The 14,168-nt window shown below is 39.8% G+C and overlaps 1 protein-coding gene across 1 annotated transcript in view; it reads right to left on the bottom strand.

The window, feature by feature from the left end:
• The window catches only part of negr1 (neuronal growth regulator 1), a 129,487-nt gene that overhangs the window by 83,367 nt on the left and 31,952 nt on the right, over window positions 1-14,168 (bottom strand). Inside the window, exon 2 of the mRNA XM_034531037.1 lies at window positions 5,216-5,454. Within this exon, the coding sequence (XP_034386928.1) occupies window positions 5,216-5,454 (239 nt within the window). The remainder of the gene's footprint in view (window positions 1-5,215; window positions 5,455-14,168) is intronic.

Consider the following 14,168-nt stretch of genomic DNA (forward strand, 5'->3'; position numbering starts at 1 on the left):
ATAGTTGGGAACGAATTGCATTATCAATTCGTTGTGTCACGCGATTATTATGCCACCCAATAAGACTCGGAGATGTTTGAGTATAACATTTTTTTTTTTAAAGTTGAGTTGGGAGCGGAGCAACAAAAAAAAAGCCGGTAGCGCAAAGACCATCGGAGAGACCCGTAACGTTCTGCGAGAACTAATGGTTATTTTCCCCGTGGTGAACGGCTGTTTTTACGGAGACAAGCCACACCCCCTCCCTGCCCGCCTGCATGCTGCTGCTGCTCCGGCAGCGCTGGAAGCGGAAGTTATCAAGATGGAGTCGGTGAAACTCCCCGAGTTGTGTGAGCCTACGGGTGATGTTATAAACCCAAACACCAGGGCGTTAGATGTGCATTTTCTGGCACAGTTCTGTTGAATAAAGGGTTGGAAATTAATGCTTTTTGGTTTTTTGTTTTTTTTATCCGATTCATCGATTAATCGAACAAATAATCGACAGATTAATCGATTATTAAAATAATCGTTAGTTGCAGTCCTAGACCCTATCATGCACCGGATATGGGTTGAGACCATTGCATATTTCCATACATATACATACACAGTAATCCCTTCTTGCTCCCATTTTCTGTGTTGCTCCTCATGGTGCACTGTCTAGCAAAGCAAAAGTGCCAAAAATCCAATGCCATGAAATCATTTTACTTCAACTGTAACATTCGTATGACAGCATTAATAAATGTTGTATGCTTGGACTGAAAAGCCCAGATTAAATTGTCCTGATTTTTACCCCCCTTTCCTTTCAGCACATGAAAAAATAGCATGCTCCCAGAAGCCTCTGCAACATGACAGAGCTGCTCCCTTGCTACATCTCTCATCTGTAAAGAAGTCCCTCTGTTCTCCATGAGTGGGCATGTGTACACAAGTATCGTACAGTGACAGGTAATGATTCACAGAGACACACAGAGCAAATAAACAAAAGCACAATATGGTTTGACGTTATAAAGGTGACACAACAGCACAGATTTGTGGCTCCATACATGAATAAAGAAACAAGAGTGGCTGGCAATATAATGAAGCACATTTTTAACTACCTTGAGAACCCTCCCAGAGATGTAACCACAGGCATTCATCAGCTGGCGTGAGTCATCGGTATTTCGACTGCCTGCAGCTCACACTCTGAATCACAGCTCTGTCTCAATAGCTGGCGACACATTTGCCTGATAACTCCAGAGTAGATAACACAAGCATAACACCGTCAACAATAAAAGTAACCAAGCATATAAAACTAAGTTCAACTTTCTTTTCCTACTGTTGTATTCCCTAGTCCTCATCTCAGTGACTTCATCTCTTTTTGTTGTTGTCACTTTATGATATTTTTCTTTTCCTGTATCACTGTCCAATTATTATTCTGGGTTCCAGACTCTTGATTGTATTTGTGTTATGAAGCTTTAAGTATGCTGCTGGTTAGGTGTTACAAAACAAAGTGTTCTTTCTCAGCTTTATTGAACCCATTTCTTTGGAATATAAAGAGTAGAAGTGACACCTCTGACTGAATTAACAACACATTTGTGAACCGCAGTGCAACAATTGGTAGGTCAACCCGTTGCCAAATTTCAACCACTAGGTCACATCCATCAGGAATTCTGAGCATCGCGAAACGTATTGGACAGCTGGCACATTAGCTTCAGTTTGATTGTGGCCATATGGCCAGTGGTGAGGCGCTGCCATGACCCAAAACACCCCTGGTAAGATTCCCATTACCGAATGTACTTCAGAAAGGAAACATCTACAAAAACACGATGGTCCTGTAGTGACCATTACTGCCTGCCAAGCAGCTGACTGCAGTTCATCACACGTATATTGAGAGGCTCGGCGCACCCCTAAAATGACTCTGAAGCAGAGGGAAAGTGACATTACCTCTGCTCACCGTCAGTGTGAATGTCATCCATTGTAACTCAGCCTATCCACACTCCACTCATTCTCAGGAATGTACATTAGGAAAGAGGTCCACTGTTTTAACAGATGGACAATGAGGCAATGATGACAGCTGGAGCACAATAAGTTACAGTGGACACAGATGGGGCATTATGTAGCCGGACGGTGATGTTGATGGGGTTTCAATGTAGACAGTCCTCAGGACCCAAAGGTGGCCATTTCACTGCCCCCCAAATAAATGTGCATTTGTAAAGCTTTATACATATGTGCAGGGGGCAAGTAAACTCTGTGTTTGGGCAGTTTAATAACGCAACTAAAAGTTAACAGAGATTGCATTGAGTAAAATTGGTACATTATACCGTTATCACGATGTGTTAAAATGTAATCTCAAATGAAAATGTTGGCGAAAGGTAAATAAATGAAAGAGAGGTTTTTTACAGCAATATAAAATATATAGATTGAATTATGACCTGTTTAACTTCCTACTCACTCTAAGCAGCTTATTATACACCTCATCTCATTTAAACTACTAATGCTGAGCCACCATAGAAAGCTATCAGCTTTGGGATTGATTAATCAGATAAATACGATTAAGACTGCTCGAAGATATATTTTTTTTAATGATGTAGGAAATGTCAATGTTAACGCTCTCTTCCATCTCAGTATACATGTCATTTAGTTTACAATATGCTTAAGTGTGCAGTACCTCTTTAAATGTACAGTGTCTCTCACACACACACACACACACACACACACACACACACACACACACACACACACACACACTCACTCACTCACTCACTCACTCACTCACTCACTCACTCACTCACTCACTCACTCACTCACTCACTCACTCACTCACTCACTCACTCACTCACTCACTCTTTTGGGATGCAGCACCTATGGTTATCAAGGGAAAAAATAGGGTGCAATCCTAGCTTCATGGTAAAAACTAATATCTGGGGATATGTTTTTCTCTCCTGTTCCATAAACTAAGGCCATCCGTTGTTGCCAAGTGCTGATATGATACCAGTGTTTTATTTAACTTTTTTTTAGAGAGATTCTCTGTGATTTATCTTTGTTAAACGTGATACAATCTTATGTTACTTTGTCCATTCAATGTTTCAAATGGCTGCCCTACAAAAAAAGTGCAGAAAAACTAGAGAAATAAAAAGGTGCAGTGGAAAAGGAAGGGTCGCCTGCTTGAGGGAACTTTAACAAGACAAAAGGCTTTTGATGGACACGTTGGCAGTTGAAGAGATTGCCCCCTGCGACCTTCCAGCAATGAGACAGCCACTGTAACTGGAAAGGCCGTGGTGCTCTGACAAGTTGACATGTGCTGATTTTAGGCATTGAGATAATGTGCATCTACATCAACAAACCGTAAGAGAGCGAGGAAACTTTCAGCGTCTTCGTGAAGGATACTTCCAAATTACAGACTAATCCTGTGACCTTCTTATGATGGAACAGGCTCGTTAACCTCCACTCACCAAGGGGAGAGAAGAGGGATGCACTCTCATCATCATCTATGTCCTGACCAGTTTAATCAACAACAACATAAACAAACACAGTGATTTGAAAGGTAATTGGGCATGTCCACACTAAACCACAGCACCACCCAACTCCCACTCAGTACAGTGCAAGAAGTTGGATGTTGACACATGATAGCCAGCAGCTTAGAAAATATGGAATAACAAAATGAGCAGAGGGCCCACTGCTTTCAGGGTCATTGCTCGTAGTGTCCTATTTGTTGATGTCTTCCTAACAGGTGTGAACACGTGAGAAATCATCATACTATCATGATTTGTTTTGACTATTGTGTTCACCCCCGGTTGACACCTCAGGATGACCGTTTACCAAAACGCTGTCCCCGTTGTTTGTGAATTGATGTGACCATTCGTTTCTTCTCGAGTGTTTTTGTTGCAGAGCAGCGCCGATAAAGACAAAACAAACACGATTAAAATGATGTTTTAGACCAAACAAAACAAACTGCATATTCACACTCCTAAAATTATTTTCGTAAGCTCACGCCATATGTTATAACTGCAATACCAGCTGGAGAGTTTTTTCCACTTGCACATTTCAGATATCACACAGCTCACACTTCTACAAGCAGTTAGTCTGACCCTTAACTTTTCTATTAATACTATGCCGTCTGTGTGAAAGTATGCAGATTCCAACAGTATGTTCCTTTGAAATCCTAAACACGGCTTGAACAGAATGAGAATGCTTTGGTTTGCACTTGTAATGCATCTGGTAAGTGATCAGGGATACAACACGGGCGTTAACAGTGGGCAGTGAAAGCAGGTCATCACACCATGTTGTGAAATAAATCCATAAATTTAAAACGGAATGTAAAAAGGTCTGTTTTTTATTCAACAGTTTGTCTCTCAACATCATTAATAACCCGGCCCAAACATGTGCAGAGCCGAGTGGGCCATGAACGCTGTAAACCTTTGCATCGGCCTGTTAAAGAAATAGAAAATAAGGTGCTCGTAAGGTGGATTTCCAGTGAGGCTGTTTCCTTGCTGCTAATGGACAGTCTGAGGTATCAGCATACAAACTCAGCTGCCACCCTATTACCCAACAATTAGGATGCTGCCGTCAATTAGCTCTCTGTGCCAGCTTTCTTAATGTCCCGTAAAACACAAATACACCTATTGACGTTGTTAAACACAGAGATTCACAAGATGAAGCTCAATTTGAACCGCCACTTAGTGCTCAATGTAACTCCTATTATGTTGAAAGCTGAAATTTAAAGCTTTAAACACTAAAGCAATGACACACACAGCATATCAAAAACTAAATTAAAATTCTTAAGATTCACATCGTATTTGTTACCTGCTGTGACAAAACCCAAGTAAGCTTAATTAAAGCTACACAGTCTAGAGCTTATCCTTTGTGTTGCATTGCCCACGGGCACAAAATGTACCTTGCAATGTCAGTTTGCCTCCAGAGAAGAAAGTTCTCTGCTGAAAAGATTTTGTTTTAATATTTCATGCAAAAATAGCTTGTGCTCTTGTTCTTACTCATAAGAGAATGACTGATGGTTCCAGATACACATGTGGCCATTAGGAACATGGATCCACTAGACATTGTTAGAGGCACTATGGAAAATGTCTGTTACCTAAATGATCTGTGTAATAAGTAACAATGTTACAAAGGACAGAAATCAGAAAAAAAATAATCTAAATGGTGCACCAGCCCATAAAGAGTATGCCACATATATATGCAGGTGCAAACAACTAAATACATACAGACAAGTGTCTGTACAGAACAACACAGACTACTGAATACGCACCTTTTACAATGAGGTTGAGGAGCTTTGGCCGTGGGTTGCGCTCACTCTGAATGGAGCATGTGTACTGGCCGTCGTCGGATACATCCACTTTCTGTATCTGAAGGCTGTACTCGTGTTTATCTCCAACGCTGGACACAATGGAGACACGGGGGTCCACGGACCACTTGTCGTTCCCTGCGAAAATGATGCTTGAGCGGTTCAGCCAGGCTCCTTTCGAGATCCCATCCAATAGGTAGCACCTACAGTGACAAGAGACACTTCAGTCAGATCAGGATAATTACTTGTTGTCAGATTCTGAAATAAAGAAACAAATAAGGTCGATGTTTTTAACATTTGTCTGGTTTGATGGCTGAATACTCTTTCACCCATTCGAGATATTGCCATTACCTCTCTTGCAATAAGTAATCTCACTGTCTCTGGCAGGCAATTATTGCTTTTAGCACATGGTTGTGTCTTCGTAAATTATATAGATTTCTTAATGCAAGACCAGAGAGCATATGGACCAAATAAAGTATCCCATTTCAGTTATAGGCACAAATGTGTAATGAGCCAGAAAGTGAGTCGTAAAAGACAGCACCTGAGTGTGACTCAACCCGTTAAAGCTTGTAAGACTGGATTTGACTCAAAACTAAAATAACCAGCGCCATGAGTAATAGTTGTGCATATGTATGGCTCCTCTGTTGTTGACGCATCGTCTAAATGGGAAAAGACATTTAGTTATGGTATTCCTGTCATTGAAAAGTCAAAGGTCTGGTTTAGCAAACATCGATCTATTTTGAAGCACTTCATTTGGAGTAAGTTGACCCACAATATTGGTTTCACAACACTGGAGATGCATATTGACATTAAGTGTTTCAGTCTTCAACATTAACAGAGATTCCAGAGAATATAAACAACTTAGCTCCACTTCACTATGTCATGTTCTAGTAATGGGGATGTTCACCTTTCAGAGCTGTGAAAAGCTTGGTTCTGAAGTTACGTAACTGAGTAAAAACACAGTTGACCTATGACTTAGAATACATTCAGTCTGTTAAAAGGTGTCCTGTACCGTAAGTAGAGTGGCCACTGAAAACTACTCATACAGTGTCTCGGGCGGAGAAAAAGAGAGCATAAGTCAAACAAGAGGTGTAAATAAATTAAATACAGTATAGGATCCTGTAGATTTACTGTAAATACATGGTATGAATAGTAGCAGTTTTTTTTTTATAACTGCACAAAGCTTTTTAATGTGATCTTCAATGGAAGGTAAGAGCCACAAATCAAACATCCATGGGTCTAAAAAGGCTGCATACTAGGATCCGTGTCTGATTCCTGTGTGACCATTACCCAGTTCAATACAATTTACTTTTGAAAGCTTACTGCACAGAAAAAGCCACTAAATAAGACATGACGATGGTGGAGTCATCATAGTCAAAAGGCACTTGTTTTAATTACCATCATTCCAGCACTGAAAACACACTCTATTATGTGACAAATACTGTAATAATGAGTAGGAAAAGAGGCCATCAAGTGTGTCCCTTTAGCTGTTGTCAACATGCCATGGAGACTTCCAGCACCAGTAGTAAAGCCACCAAGGAAATCAGTTTGGCATTTACCACAAAGCTCTTTAACCGCAATGCCAAGTAAATGTCTGACAGGTAAATGGGTATAGGAAAATGGTCTAGTCCAGGCATTGTAAATAAATAAATGCCAAACAATGGAGTATGGCTAGTAACAAAAACAACACAAGAGAGAAGTCTAGGTCCTCTGGAAATTCCACGCTGACCCGTCGGTTAGTTAGCCCGTTGACCACCTGAGCCGTGGGCCTCAGGCAAGATTCACTGAAGGAGCCTCAAGGCAAACTTCATAGCTCTACTGTTTGGTTTGGTTTTTGACAACAAAAAGTCAAGTACAAATTGATCTCTCATGATTATTGAAACTTGGCCTTTGCAGAAATGTATCAAAATAACATAAATAAAGCTAATTTTAAAAGCCTTCTCTGCCTTTGACAGAAACAGCTTCAAAGAGCATCGCGGCTCGCTACCTACCTCAGCGAACCAGCCTTCAGTGACTAATAATTCAAGACACTTTTGTGGGACCGACTTAAGGCTTAAACATTGATGCACAATGCACTTCTGCTCAGCCACTGATGTCAACAACTTGCTGGGCTTTCATCATTATATCCGTGTGTACCAGGGTAACCATAAAAAAATGTCTTTCTTGTAGCAGCTATTGATTTATCTGTTTGCTCATTCTATAATTGTGTTTTCAGAATCAAATATTCACTCCATGCCGGCTTGAAAGGTGGCTGTTAAAAAAAAAAGTTCAAAAGAGATCAGAAGCTGTGGTCTGCTGTCAGTTAGAGTGTACTTCATTGGTGACTGGTTACTACAGCTTGTAAAATTATCAAAAGGCCACTCCTGCAGCATATATATGGTTTCATATCCTGCCGACCACAGCTACAGCTGCCAAGATTAGATTTAGGATCAACTAAGTCGGCATAGCAGACGTATGGCCGAAGGACACTTCGCCCGGACAACATTAAGCTTCTGGCATTTTCCTTCATCTAGATGAATCCATCCTTGATATTCTTTCCCTTTCTTTTTTGTTTTCTTATCACTGTTGGTGTCTGTGCACTCTCCTTCCCGAAACTATTATTATTATCTCACTGTCTTTGTAATCTCACACCAAGGAGTGGTACAGATGCCTGTATCTATACACCACCTCACAAAGCTGTGTCAAAACAGGACATTTTTACATTAGCACATTGTCTCAGGCATTGTTGTTTACTGTGGCTGATTCCTTTGTTGCTGCAATCTTATAGGAACAGGAACAATATTGGAACGCACACGTCTGGCATGAGTTTGACAACCCTGTGTGGAAAAGTATGGGCTGATGTTAGTGCAAAGCAGTGATAAAGAAGAATTATGGCCTTGCGGTTGTATGCCTCAAATCAAGATGTCATCACTTTATAATTGCAGCCTAACATTTGTTAACATTATCACAAATTGAATCATTGGGTTTGGGCAAAACCCTGTTTTCTAAGGTCCCAGTGACCTTTAACCACCACCTTGAGTGGAAATGTGTGCCGAATTTGAAGAGATTCAGGCGTTCCTGAGATATCCCAATAACATGGTACAGCTTTCAAATGGTAAATCCCTCTGAGGGACATTTGTGAATTGTGATATTAGGCTTTACAAATAAATTGGACTGCAATTGAATTGAATTGATATGAGTTATGTCAACTTGATATGCCTGAAATCACCAAACACTAGAGATTCAATACTGGTTTACTTGTGTATGCAGATTACCACAAAGAAACCTTTGTTACCCTCAAAATAAGTGTTCATATTGCTTGATTTGACTGGATGAGGAGGAGTGTCATCACCAGGGAAGTTTAGCTTGGACTGTTTACCTCCTTGTCATATTCACAGATAAACGTAAGCCGGAACATATCCTGCTTGATACCAGAGTAAGGCAAGGATTTTAGTAATGACATTTCTTGTCTTTTTATGATATTTTAAGTAGTTGGTTTTAGTAGGTTTGTCTTGTTTTTCCAATTTCTTTAAGATGAAAACATATTTAGTATTCATCTTTCCTTCCATCCCAAATACATTGTTGAAATATACTATGAAGAAGAAGAAAAAAACATTACAAACATGCTAATCATGTGCTAAAACCTTGAGTAGAAGCTTGAAACCCCAGCAAAGTCATTTTCTCAGCTCGGTCTTTCTTCTGCCACATTTCCCTTGTTCGTCCCCTCAATCAGGCGGAGCAGCACAACACTAACACCGAAGATGGGCTTTGCTTTCATCAAGCCCCTTTTCTGTAGGAGCCCACCAGGACACAGACTTCCCATGGTTTATACAAAGCTGAGGTAATTATTCCACAGACCTCAGAGCATCTAGTCTGAAGCAGCTTTGACTAAAACATGCACTAATTGATACTTTTATTTATCCCAGCTTCTGACGATTGACTGCAGAGGAACCAGGCTTTTTACAAGCTTCTTTTTTTATATTTTGGCTCACACATTACAGTTCAATTCAAACCCCAGTGATTAGGCACAGTGTGCAAAAATGTGATGAACTGGTGTTTGAGCACCTGACATGAATAGAAAATGATGACAAACCATTAATTACAGTGTGGCAGCTGGTAAGAGAAGGAGATTGTAATCTGTTTCGCCAAACACTGGAGCATCATTCTGACCCTGATTATTATTTGCTTTAGAAAATTGTTTTGCTAGATTCCTCTCCTGTAAATACTATTTCTGGTAATAACTCCCCAGATCTCGTCTTGCAAAGATATAGCAACGTTTTACAGTGTAGTCATATTCAGCAGTTTTTGTCTATATCACTTCTGGATGATTCCCTCTGTAGTCTGAGATTTGTTGTTATGTAACAGTTATATAATAACCACACAGGATGTTTAAACAGTAGACCCTGTGTAAGTGCAGCTGTAAAGCTGTACCTATTTTCCCCGAATAAATACATTAGAAGAGATTTATTCTTAGTTTTTATGTTATTTTAAATTTTTTCCCTTTCTATTGTTGGCATTTTGGCAAATGTGTTTAAACAAAACCTGCAACCAGACTTCATTTAGAACAAAGCAGCCATAACTGTTCGGTTTTCTTTTTTATAAAATTGTTATAAATCAAGCAGACATGGAGCAGAATTAGGCCCCAAAAAGCCAAAGGGTTGATAGAACAGTGACACTGAACCAAACCAATAACGTTGCAGACCCTAACACCAAAACAATGGAGCTGGACCGTAGACAAGAGAGCTGAGTGCACAGTTGGTTAATAATATTCTGAGTTTGTCACTATAAGCGACCAATTTCACACTACATGAATTCTTAATCCATTATTAATAATATTATTGATCGGTGCAGCTTTAACTGGGCATATCATTAGGTCGCTTTGAATGAAAAAGTAGATTACAGCTACATTTAATTGGCATATTAAGCATACCAAAGGACAATTTATTCTGCAGTACAAAGTGTCAGTTGACAGAACAAGATGCACAAGATGCACAAGATGACAGGGTGCGACAAGAGTTCATTGTTACTATAGCAACCAAAGGCCAAGCCCTGCTGACATTTCTGCATAAGAAGAAAGCGGGCTCACAATGAGATGAAACATTGCATAAATTGAAAGAAGGTAATAGTTTAATGTTATTAAGAAGGAAGATGAGAACAGCACAAGATGGCTTGGTAATACATTATAAGGAGGTAAAAAAAAAAGAGGACAAATCTAAAAATATCCCGCTTCGAATCACAGCTTGTCTCACATCTGTGATCGTTCAGAAAAAACAATACTTGACACTCAACTCTATCAAAACAGTCAGCCCTGTGTCATTTCTGTCCTGCGGCATGTTGAATGACACTTAATCACTGAAGTACGAATCAAGCTGCAGCCCCTGAGAAGACCACCTGGAATATTTCATTTTCCAGTCAGTGTTGAACTGGAGTACGTCAGAAAATGAGCGGTGCACAGCATCATTGTATTGTAGTGGAACATCTGCTTCAAGACAATGCTTTTGTGTTTCTGTTAATGGCGGCACCCACTTAACTGGCATGAATGAAATAAGGGTATTGAAGAGTATAATGAAAGGCTGTGATACGGCCATAAAGATGTAAGAGGAAAAGCCTTTCAACGTGGGGACGGATGTTTCCCTCCATTTTAGCAGTTTCACACATAAAGAGAGAGGTGCTGTAATGACTCTACTTGAACTGTAAGCTCCACAACCTTTACAACGCCTCAGTGCCCTCAACAGAGCTCAACTGTCCAACGAATCCTCAAATGAGAAAATGCATTTCACACTGACTGGCTGGATGATGAAGCACTAGTGAAAGGTGGCAAGGTGTGATCAGTGTGTGGAAATCCCAGGTCTCTTTAGCTGTGATTGCTATGCTACTTTTGCTTTATTAGTCACATTAAAGAATTCCAGGAATGTTGGAAATAAGAGCATGTGTTTCATCTTCAAAAGGTATTATGTTTGGCTGCATCTAACTCATTTTTCATTATGAATTAGTCTTCCAATTACTTTCTTGATACATTATTTGTCATTAGCCAATCCCAATTTCCCAAAGCCCAAGCTTTCAAACTGCTTGTTTTGACCAACTGTCCAAAAAACAGTGACAATCAATTAGCTGTCAAAGAAAACAAAACAACATATCTTCACATTTAAGAAGCTGAAACCAGTGTATTTTATTTGTTTGCATTTTTGCTTAAAAATTACTTTTAAATTATTTTAAAATTACTTTTGCTTAAAAATTAAATTTTCAGAATAAATTCATTTATTCTGAAAATGAATGCAAATAAATTTAATGTTAAACAATTGATTAATCAACTAATAGACAATAACTTACCATGGAAAATACTTGAATCATAACAACAACAAAAAAACTTCTTGGTAATCTTAGTACTGGGCAAAAAAATCCTAATTACAATACATTAAGGACCATAATATGGCGGTGCAACAAGCAAGTGAATCCCTGCAGCTATCTGAAAGCAGCAGAACAAATATGTTGATAAGCTGATTTGAGAAATGCCCCCCGATGTCAACAACACAGACAGAAATAGCTCATTCCTCATGTATTGAGCTACTGTGATCATGCGTCGCTGTCATTGGCTCAGGTCTTCCATGAGTGATGAAAGGAGAGATAGTAAGATTTAGTTGTATTCACCATCAACCTTTTTGCACTTTGCACTACTGAGCCAAAATAGAAGGTGCTCTCAGAGACGCCTTCACAGGCCGTGCACTGCAACACCTACGACTTTGCTGATGCTGGTGCGCTTGCATGATGCAAATAGGGCTCTGGGTACATTTTGTACAAAGGGATTGACAGAACACTAGCTGGCAACTATCTGCTTAATTGTGAGGAATAAATGTTTTTGTCTTCCAGCATTGTCCATCATTCCTAACCCAAATAATGTTTTGGGGCGCAGCAGTGGTGCTACCTTTTCCCTCAACCATAGATGCAGCTTTGTGTTTAGTTACTGTAGGTTGGGTATTTTAGAGATTGGGGGGTGTTGAGGGAATGAGGGAGAATGAGGACATACTGTAGTGCTGTGCAACCAAGGTACAGAGCACCAGGCTCTTAATCCCTAAAATAATCCTGTCGACTGTGGCCGGAGGGACACATTTGAAGCCTACCAGCTATAATCCACACAGATCCAATGCTGAAACCAACACCTAACATCACAGACACAGAGAACAGTATACAAACTGTCTCAAAGCTGATAGAAACTCCACAATCTCACCTCAAGGTGTGGAGACTTAGAAGTTGATCTATTCTAAATGTTTTCTTTTCATTTCAGTCACATTTTTGTCTGAAATGACACTGAGATGAAACCTTTGACTGAGGGAGCAGCGAGACATTGCCAGACCCCTGACCGCATATAAAACCAATGCCCCCAAGTTGTACCACAACTGTGATTAAAACAAACCCTGTACAGCTTCACCATGTCCCCGCCAGCTTTGGGTGACATTAGGGTGCACCTGCCCGTCTCTTCTGCCAGTGCATCCAAAAGAAGAGACCAATGCTTGAATGGCTTTTGGTTTTGTCTCGTTTCACATGCGTGCAAGCAGCTGAGTCAAAGCCATTCACGATATGCAACGAGGAAAAAGTCCTCTCTCATGTGTGACCAAAAGTGAGATGCTTTTCCCCTGCTTCCTCCTCTCACATATTTCAAATGTGATTATGAGTCAACACCAGTCTTTCTAATTCATTTTCATAAAATCGGTCAAAACTCTACACAAGTAATCTCTGGATTAATTCATATTATTGATACTTTTTTGTCAATTGCTATTGACTGAATGAATTCAACTTCCAGTGAATGAAGCAGAATGGGGGTCACAAATTAGGGGTTGAATACAAAGTTGAAAGCTGGAATTCGGAGAGGATGAACAGAAGCCTTTGTTGAGGCATAATAGGCGAGCATTTTTCAACCCCAGACAATCCCCCCTTATAAATATGTGAATGAGCTCTGTGTTATACATTTACATCAAAATGAGTCCACTGCACACCCAGCTACTGCTAAATGTCACATTCAAAATCCAGCTCGACAAAGCACAGATCCAACAGTCGACTGCACCATTACCTGTTCAAACAAACATATTCCCAAGACAGTTAGATTGCACTTCTGTGAACACACTATTGGACCACAAACTCAGATTGAATCACAACCATTACATTAGGATAACTATTAAGATTCAGCATATTAAAACAGATCCAAACAAAGGACCGGAAAACACGTCCTGAACATATTTACTGGTAAACAATTCTCATTTGAACTTTCTGTAGCAATGACTCACCGTGATAACCACTTAGGAGATGAAAGAGTATGTATTCCTTTCATGAAACTGAAATATGCTACAGGCTGAAAACCCATTTTAAATCACTGCAGTTATTCTAGATTTCTCCGAGCATCCTGTGATGGAACAGTGGGATTTCTTGAATAACACAATCCACTTGATTTTAGCAAGCTCTTCTCATTTCAGAAATGCACTTAAAAATGTTTTAACTGTAATATGGCCCTCAGTTTCTCTGCTCCAGAGTAAGAGTGAATTTAGTGATGTGATCCACGATGGACTCAATGTCCGATAATGGTGTAAAAGACTGGACTTAATCCGTTGTGTTGTTTTCACAGCAAGACAATGTGTATCAGCCGATATGGCTCATTGACAATCGGCAATCAGTATTTGTGGCAAAGAAATGTGATTGGGGCATCTCAAAAAATTATATTTGCTGCCTTTTTTGTGTTGATCCGATCCATGACTCAAAAGCGTGATACGATCATGGATTGTGAGTTTTTTCTGATCTGTTGCATCCCAGTAGAGCAAGGAAGAAGCATCAATGGCCATTTACTATTTATTTTCCGATCATCACTCTTTCAATAAAAATACTACATTTCATCATTTCCTGAGGCCAACACTATCTTGAAGTGTTAACAGAGATCCGTTATTGAAAATAT

The sequence above is a fragment of the Cyclopterus lumpus genome, chromosome 4, assembly GCF_009769545.1.
Source record: "Cyclopterus lumpus isolate fCycLum1 chromosome 4, fCycLum1.pri, whole genome shotgun sequence".
Lineage (NCBI taxonomy): Eukaryota > Metazoa > Chordata > Actinopteri > Perciformes > Cyclopteridae > Cyclopterus > Cyclopterus lumpus.